General features: G+C 33.6%; 1 protein-coding gene across 2 annotated transcripts in view; it reads left to right on the top strand.

Annotated features, from left to right (window-relative positions):
- Positions 1-9,550, top strand: part of LOC117125404 — a 25,489-nt gene that overhangs the window by 13,389 nt on the left and 2,550 nt on the right. Inside the window, exons 4-9 of one of the 2 annotated variants that reach the window (XM_033271917.1) lie at positions 883-1,004; positions 2,891-3,001; positions 4,080-4,125; positions 4,556-4,616; positions 5,514-5,604; positions 7,765-9,178. In XM_033271917.1, the coding sequence (XP_033127808.1) occupies positions 883-1,004; positions 2,891-3,001; positions 4,080-4,125; positions 4,556-4,616; positions 5,514-5,604; positions 7,765-7,881 (548 nt within the window). In that variant the 3' untranslated portion in view covers positions 7,882-9,178. Of the gene's footprint in view, positions 1-882; positions 1,005-2,890; positions 3,002-4,079; positions 4,126-4,555; positions 4,617-5,513; positions 5,605-7,764; positions 9,179-9,550 lie in introns of those variants that run through there. The other variant, XM_033271918.1, reaches the window with a different exon arrangement.

Here is a 9,550-nt window from a genome sequence, read left to right as displayed (position 1 = left end):
AGAAATATCTGTCTCTTATACACATCTAGATGTGTATAAGAGACAGTTATTGGACAAGCGCTTATTCCTGTCCTGCTGTAATTGTTCAGTTGCTACGTTTGAATGACACTCAGGAAATTTCCATAATTATGTTCTGAATGCAATCGATTATAAAGTCAAAGCGGAACCATAGAACATATTGCAAAAATGACTCTTCCAAATACCGGTAATACAATCACAACGCTATCTGGTGGCAAATTTAGCACTTTTTTTTATGTTCACTAAGCTTGCTTCGTCTATGTTGCACTGGTGTGAGCCAATCCTTATAACTGATTGAAACAGAACAGCATTCCATTGGGGGTTTTTATTCAGTTCATTAGCTAGATTAAGATGGATTGGTATGTCTGTATTAAATAAATTGAAAGTTCATACGTATGTTTGCTCATTATGCTACGGTCTTTACATCTAACGCAGTTAACATCCCATATCAATAATAAAATTAAGTTAATGTTGAAATTTCAATAGATAACTTTAACATCATTACAATTATATGAACTTACTTCTGATGCGTTTTAAAGGAGTGATTTCCATATTTATCACAACAAAAGTCTTATTTCGCGAAGGTAAACGAAATTTTGTATATCGATCGATTTCAAAGATAAGAGTTGAAATGATCGACCAAACGAAAAAAGCAACTATAATGTAAACAAATATGACAATGTTTTACCATTCAGAAATTAAAAATTTTAGAACTTTTTACATTCTTCTTTTAAGATAATGTTTTATTCTTTGGGGTAAATGTACTACGTCGGGAAACACAGTAGGCCTATAGGCAAATGTAAGAGAATTTGATATTAATTGTAATGTAAGCAATAGCCACAATTTTACTACTTTAAATTTCAGCCTTTATCTCTCACTCAGCATCCATAGTTCAGCTAAAGTACATATTCAACGATGTTCTTCCAGACCTCACCGGAAAAGTACTTGTTGATATTGGCTCTCGTCTCGGACCAATACTTTATGGAGTAAGTGATCTGTTGTAAATATGATACCGGTAATACTTTTAAGTTATTGAAATAATTGTAACGTCGATAATGGTTGCAATTTATGATCAACTATCAATGTATATTGATTATTTTAAATATGACATTTGATGATTGAGTGTAGATAAGCATAGACTTAAAATTAAATGAGATAATCAACAATTATCAGATCTTGTATGCTGAGAAACGTAGTGGTTTTCTTACAAGTTTCTTTAACCCTGAATAAGTGCTTTCTGGAACCATACCCTTATGAAGCAGTACCATGTGCTTTTACTATTAAATAAAAAGCATGGAATTTCAGAAATATTAATAACTTTATGCTATTGTCGAGCTATAGCTGCTTTGGGACCATAACTACAAGTGTCCAAAAGCTTTCACTTCCTTTGCGGGCGCAATCACGCCTCCCGTGGTGTAACAAACACACGAGCTACGTATGATGGCGTCCTTCTATGAATTGAATTTCAACCAGGGTATGGTTTAAATCGTACAGCCATAAGTAATCATAAGTATTCAACTTAATTCAACAACAGTACAAGAAATGTTGCAGACAGCAACACTACATCTTATTTTTTTTTAGGCATTAGATATCCCCAGAGACATCACCTCAACAGCCATTCCCAGCTAGCTACAAATTCGTACAAGTAGCCCTTTCTAAAATTTCATACGTGTTCACCGCCAAAATTTGGTACTGTTGCTTGTAAGTCTGTCATTGCCAGGAGTTGTTGCACGCATCTACGTTGTTGTCCAGAAATAGGCCAGGGCCTCATCCTAATTATTTATAAATGTGTGTTCTGGCTGTAACTGTGTTTATCTAAATAACATAATAGTATAGCTACAACCCAGAGAACGCAAAACGTTAAAATGTGACTCGTGATTGTTGCGGCTAGGCTATATCAGAAACTGACTTAACACAACGTTTTCAACGTTATTTATAATAATACGAGAAAGGTGGTTGTACAAAAACGTTGTCAATGCCAAGCAGCAACGTTGTAGGACTAAATGGGCCCATTAGGCCTATAGCTGCAAAATCGTCAATATGAGGGCGGCACCTGGGCAAGAAGAACGTGATTGCAACGCTATTTGAACCGTTATTTATAATCGTTAGCTGGGGATGTAGACATAGGCCTAACTTATCGACTTACACACTTTGAATAAGAACTAGGCCTATTGGCGTTCATTCACTTAGTGTACTTTTTGAGGTGACTGTATAAACAACAGGAACTTCCAGCAGTATCCCGAAGTGACAATGACCGATTGTGATTTAGCCTTTGTTTCTTGCATTTTTGATAAGCCAACTTAACTACCATTCTAATATCATGACAAAGGTTATTATAGATTTACTTTGGACTTATTCGACTGGTTTATTTTGTTGACTACGATTTTTAGTTGAGTATTATTTTCATTCGACTGGTTCGTGAAATAGACTTCGTTGACAACGAAAATTAACAGAAATCAAAGTGCGTTAAGTTATCCACGTAACCAAAACAACCATGGCCGATTGGTTTAGCAACAATACAACATTTGCGTTAATATAATTTAGATTAAATTTCAGAAAGTAAAAATTATAATTTTTACCCACATGAAGTATAATAATAATGGTAGACTAACAGAATTAAACAACTTGGATGAAAACATTTTTTTACGAAAGACCTGTACTGCCACAACCTTGCCATTTTCTTTTGATGAGTATGTTTTCTATTCTACTGGTCTTCTTCGTTAAGTTGCATTTTACAACTGTGCATGTGGGCGTGGTTTAACAAAGAATTAACGACCAGTCGAATAGGGAAAAATGCCTATTTTCGCAGCCATTACGTTACTTATAATTATCTGGACGGTAAATTAATTAATATTGTCTTGATAATACACAGGGCTACTATTACAGCAATTCGACTAAAATTGTGGGAATCGAAGTGAATGGTGATCTCTGTAGATTACAAAACTACGTCATAGAGAAATATCAGATGGCTGAACGAGTAAAGGTAATTGTCCTCTGACACGATCGTAGGCCTATTATTCTTAGGCGTAATTCATGCCTCCATCCTCAATCAATTTGTTTCGGAAAATAGTTTTAACTTAAGGATTTGTTTAGGTGTATTCGACTTGCTGGACATTTAACTTGATAAGGACAAGAACCACTTTATCGTTTCTTAAAGCCTAACGGATCAAATATCACGAAAAAAAAGTGTTGGATTTTTTACATGGTGTGGGTGTGTGATAGACAACGAGTTGTAGAATTAGGCATGGGACCTTATTAACATGCTAAACAAAAATCCCGGCCAACCAACTCTGATTTTAAAAATGTTAGGCCTATGTTTGAGCAACACAACTCGTTTTCTGTACTTTTAATTTGGTTAAATCCTCGTTGGTGACAGTTACTTAGTCAATCCCCACTATAAAAAAAAAAAAAAAAAAAAAACACTTGTGTTGTATTTGGCTCCCATCTGGATGTTAAAACAACAGGGAATTCGTCGAAGAATGAGATGTGGCTTTATGACGTAAATCTAAAGGAGACTTTAAACCTACAGTAACACACTATGAATTGTGACTAATCGTTTCAGATAAGTATTAGGTCTAAACCTCAAAATAACAGGCCCAATAAATATGCATATAGGAACAATTGAGAAATAATGTTTTGATTTTACCACCAAGGTTATGTTCGAATTCACAGCAGAAATTTAGTTCTACTGTATTAGATATTTTTATAACTCGTGGGCCCATTTATAACATTTTCCTTGGGTGTACCTGCATGCAGTAACATTAGTAAGCATATATTTAGTTTCGTTGTGTGCATGTTTTTACATCCGTTTGTGGTAATTTGATCATTGGAATAATTGTCTATGTAATAGTTGAACATTTTAGTTAATGGAAGGCTCAGTAAAACAAACAGGAAAACAAATATTAAACGTTAATCAGTTTTAAGGGAAAAAAGTCATTTTTTTTTTACATTGAATTAAACTTCTGTCATTATCAAAATTCGTTTATATCAATACGTTATTTGCATGGTGAACTGTTTACTATTTTATGTTACTATTTCGATTGTGTGCGATTCGGTTTTAGATTGTGTGTGCGAATGTTATGGACCAAGAAGAAACTTTGTCGGAAGGTGGGAAGTTATTATCTGATTGTTTTATTATTTTTGGAAATTAATGGGCACCTCCAGGTCGCCAACCATACCAGAAACGGAATCGGTATCTGGTTTTGGCACAGAATCTTCTATTATTATTTTTTGTAATTCTTTTGCATGAAGCCTGGCAAAGTTTCAAAATCATTGTTGTGATTTGATAGATGTGTATAAGAGACAGGTATATATATATGTATATATATATATATGTATGTATATAGCCTATATAATGCAAGTCCAAATCAGCAAAGAGACACAAATTAACCTTAATTTGAAAAACGACATTAACTAAATATGTCGCCCATATACGAACATATTCGTATACCTTTTTTATATATAAATAAGTACATTTTACATTTTACAAACCAATTTACCTTATATGTTTTTACAAGTTATCATTAATTATTTCTAGCCGACGTTGTGGTTATGCATAATGTGTTTAAATTTTTTGCAAGTAAAGAACAACAAGTCAAGTAAGTTTTTTTATGCTCAGATTAATCATTCTAATAGATATGCTGAGTAAAATGGTCTCTTGCCAACATTAGGGAAATTTCGCAATCTTACTGAAACGATAACGAATACGAATACGTCATTATCGTCATTATTGCTTGATTCATGCAAAAGGCATGGATCGCCTACGTTGTTACAGATATGCACGTAACCGTATTCGTTGTCGTTTTCGAAAGCTTGCGAAAACTCCCTATTATTGTAGTAATAGCCAGAACCATCGTCGTCTTCATCTTTTTTAAATTGTGAAACCGTTTATGAGACATGAGAAGAGAGTGACACAATTATTCATAGTCTGTTGACCTAGTTCATCTAGTTATCAAACCTTAAACGGTAGCGGCTACAGTTATATATCCATATACTTTGAATAAAAAAGGACTGATTGAGTTCATATTTTCCTTTTTCCCGATAGACCCTCGCTAACACTTGTTTCCTTCATTGGCTTAATCCACCCGAATATCATTTCCTAGTAAAATGTTCACTGCTCGCCTTGGTAAATTTAAAAGTAAAACAAAACGTGGAACAGTGGAAAAGCCACTCCTGCTCTCAATAAAACGGATGTTTAGTGTTAAGTATCAATATGTTAGACAGTAAAAACAGTATCAACCATATTTGCGGATAAGTTACGTTTTCTATAAGCTCTTACTTTATATGTATGCATTAACTATCATCATTATTATGATTATCATTATCGTCGTCATCGGCCATGAATGGTCGATTGATTCCAGATACCGTACCTTTTCATCTCCTTCACCAACTGTTCATGTTATATTTTTGTCTTATCTTTTCCTATCCATTAATAGAATACTATTTTTAGATAATTTACATTTAAACTCTTAAAGGTTATTTCTGTTTGGTTCTAGAATTTGGGAATTTTTATCTAAGTCTATAAGGAAAAAAGGAGGCATGGTTGTTACCATTCCAAGCATTGAAGAAATGACAGACTATTTAAAGGTAATGCTCATCATCTCGTAGGTTACCCCCCACCCCACCCGCTTATTAACATCAAGGGGTTCGAAACATACAAAATAGGAAGACCTTGCGCTCTTTACTAAGCTATATGTTTTCATCGAGCATGACCTTTTAACATTTTACGGTAGGCCTAGGCATATAACCAAATTTCGGCAAATTTCTGCAAACTACCTGCGCGAGACGGCTTTGAGATGTGTGCGTTTTTCTTTGGTAGTAATTGTTTGAGTGGTGTTAATTTAAATGAAAGCATTGCATATAAAAGGAACCTCCTTGATTATGACATGTGGTGGGTTTTGTTAATGCTATTGAGAATATGACAGAAGACTAGAAGTTTCATTGCGCAACTGTTACTAATGAGTTTAGTGACGTCATAATGGCACGTAACACCACGGGAACACACCAATTATGACCGCAAAATAACCGAAATTGCGGCGAAGTTATTCCTACGACGATAGCCTTGTAACTTCAGGGCGTTTAGGCACGTAATAATTCACAACGAGGTCTACACATTGTGTTGTAAGTCTAAATAATTGGAACAAAATAATGACGACATCTTTGCCATTGTTAATATCATTATATTTATTTGGCCTTTAAGTAACCTGGACACCAGCTTGAGTAACATCAGCGAGATTATCAGCTCTTTCCTGTTTTTCACCTCGATGTGAACGTCCCATTGTGATTTGCCAAGAGCACGTTTCCCCTAACTAGCAAAAAAAAAAGAATATTGAACCAGCAAAAACTCTATCTCACTATAATATAATCTATGTGGTTATGTTAAAGATACAATGTTAGCTTGTGGTATTAAAGGTTGTATTTAAAATAATGTAACAATTGTATTAGCAGTCAGGAGCATTGTAATTTTCAAAGATATGGACAATAACGAAATCTGTATCTGGTAAAACTTGAAAATAAAAACTCAACTAATTGCTTATTTAAAACAACAAAAAAACGGGATTTTACCGGTTATAAACTCGAAAGTGCCTATTCTAAATATTAGGACTTGAGTGCGCCCTCACTAATTATCGAAAAATTGCTCTGTAAGTGTATAGCCCTTGTACCGGCTGAATATCCACTGCAATTCAGTTTTTTTTTCTTCAGATTTACAGACGTTTAAATGGTCTTGTTCTAATTTTTAAATGAAAACTAACAACTTATTTAACATACACATTGTAAGCAGTCGAATATTGAATTATATTTTACTAATTGTTGAGCTCAACAAAGGCTTTGTTGATTTCACTTCCACACAAATTTTCATTTTCATTATCCAGCCAAACTTTATTACAAAACAAGGAAGTAAATACACATTATTTAGTGGAATAACTTTTCTTCTCACATCATGACACTTTCGTCCTGAAGAAACTAGGATTTTTTCTTCACTACTTAGTCATGGAACTTGTAGTTTATAAGATTTAATTGGGCTGTGTTGGAGATCTGTACCCTTATACTAAATATATTTGATTTGATTTGAATTTATTTGGTTCCAATAAACATACATACAGATAAAATACGGTGATAAAAGATGCAAAAACAAGAAAAATATTAAAACAGATAAAAAGCTTATACAAACAGGAGAAAAGTTCATTAAAGTCAACAACAAGAAACATGAAAAACAGCGGAACTAAGGATCCCACAGAAGATGTAAAACAATCTTATTTCCAGAGGAGTCCTTATTCCCTGTGTAAATAAGAAATAAAAATTAATAATTAGTATTTTCATCTAATTTCGTATTCAGTGTTGTCTGTATTTATTTTGTAGGCCTATCCCACAGTGACGTATTTAAAAGGGTCTTGTAATGGGGGTGTTGATGGGTGAAGTGGGGTCTCGATGATTAAGTAAGGTGGCACTAGCTCGCAAACAATAAGGTGATTTTTAATTCCTTGAGCGTGATTCTTTTTTTTTTTTTTTTTGTTTTTTTTGCTTCCAACATTTTCAGTGGGGGCGACTGGGGGTGGGGCAAGCTTTTTTTTTTTTAGTGGGAACCTCTAGATACGCCACTGCTATCTCAACCGTGGCTAACCTATCAATTTTGACAAGCAGATGAGGGCCCGCCAAAAACTATGTCGTTTTGCATGCTAAACTGTTGTGTTAACAAACAGTCGGGATATATAAGATATTTTTTTATGTTATGTCTGCTTTTTTCAGATGGATATCGATATGTCTTCTTGGGTGGACGAAGTACCCCTGGTACATGATCACATCGATCTTGATCCGGATGATATTGATGATCTTGCTCGCGTACATCTATACCGCGTCGTCTAAATCCTGTGCAAGTTGATATTGAATGTGACGAGATAACGATGGAAACTGAATGTACAGTAATATGGCTGCTCTCTGCTGAAGCCATGAAAAGGAATCCAGTGAATGACATCTTCTGTTAAGCTTAGTTCGCAGCAATTTAGACGTACGCAATCGTACAGCAAATAAATACGTTCTGCTTTTGGGTGCTTGCCACGTAACGTCCCCGAACATTGAACTTTTTCGTAAAAGGAAGATGAGACAATACTCGAGTACTAGCTAAATTCTGTGTCAAACCACTTACGGTTGCTTCTGATGCCTGCTAGTGTGATCAAACTTCAACATAACTCATAGGCCTACATGCGTATTGAGGACGATTCGCAATTTCTTGTAGACTTACCGTGAAAGCTTTGAAAAGTACCAAATAATAAATATCTACGGCATGTTGAGTCCAAAAGTAGTTTTGTTGTTGTTATGTAATAATAATAATAATAATAATAATAATAATAATAATAATAATAATAATAATAATAATAATAATAATAATAATAATAATAATAATAATAATAAATAATAATAAATAATATATTTATACAGGATTTCACAGTCAAGTATAAACCTGTTTTTCTCTGTGGTTCTGTCACATAAAAGTATAATACAATAGGATACAGGAAAATACATAAGACTTATTCCTAGATTTAAATGATTTATTGAGAACGAGTGTTTAATATCAGCTGGTAGTTTGTTCCAGACTTTAGCGCTAGCTACTCTTGAAAGAAGAATTAATTTTACTTAATGTATATTGGGGCACACCGCATTATGTTATGCAACTAGATTGCGCATTAATTAGAATGACAATTCCCGATGATGATCTAATAACAAATCGAAATATTGAATCACAATGACGAGTCTTACTTTATTTTGAGTATGGTTTATAATAAGCAGAGCTGTTAGGGGAAGTACTATTAAGGAGCGTTACTATCTGATATAGGCAACAGAATACCTAGATATGTTGCACAAAGCAAAAACATTAGGGGTTGGAGCCAATGTTTGTGGTTTGCGCTAACCCTTAATGTTTATCCTGTGTCTCAACGTTTTCATTGGATCTGAACGTTTTTCACCGGCCCTTAATGTTTGTCATAGGTTTCAAAGTTTTTTTTTTCTTTTGTAGGTGCACCCACCGTTATTCATTTTCACTTTTTACATTTTCATATGATATACAGTACAAGAATAAAATTATTCAAAAATAAAAGGCCATGTACACTCTATCAGAAAAAAGCAAATAACATTTAGGTATTCTTCGTTGTTGAACTATTTTGCCATTTATTTTGTTTTCATTCTAATAAACCTTGTTGAACTAAAATGTAATAAAATTTTTAGTTCGGCTAAAAAAATTGGATATATTGGGGTTTTTTTTCTCTATTGTATCAGCTGATAACCATGTCTTGTAAATAGTAAATGCTGCTAGTGTATAAAAAAAATTTAATACTCGGTTGTGTTGTTTATAATTTGTGACAGCAAGTACTATTTAATTTGGATTTACTTTGACATTTAATTTAAAATTACTTTTAATGAGACATTGAAAATTTCCCAAAATTTGTCTGTTCGTATACAGTTTATAAACATATGTGTTTCATCATCAAAATCATTTCATTTTAAAGTTCATTCCAATTACTTGGTGTTGTTTTTAATC

The sequence above is a fragment of the Anneissia japonica genome, unplaced genomic scaffold (assembly GCF_011630105.1).
Source record: "Anneissia japonica isolate Jap-2015-1 unplaced genomic scaffold, ASM1163010v1 scaffold2003_len1103335_cov173, whole genome shotgun sequence".
In the NCBI taxonomy this organism is placed as follows: domain Eukaryota; kingdom Metazoa; phylum Echinodermata; class Crinoidea; order Comatulida; family Comatulidae; genus Anneissia; species Anneissia japonica.
Note: the sequence above shows the minus strand (reverse complement) of the source record. Positions and strands in the feature narration are given on the sequence as shown.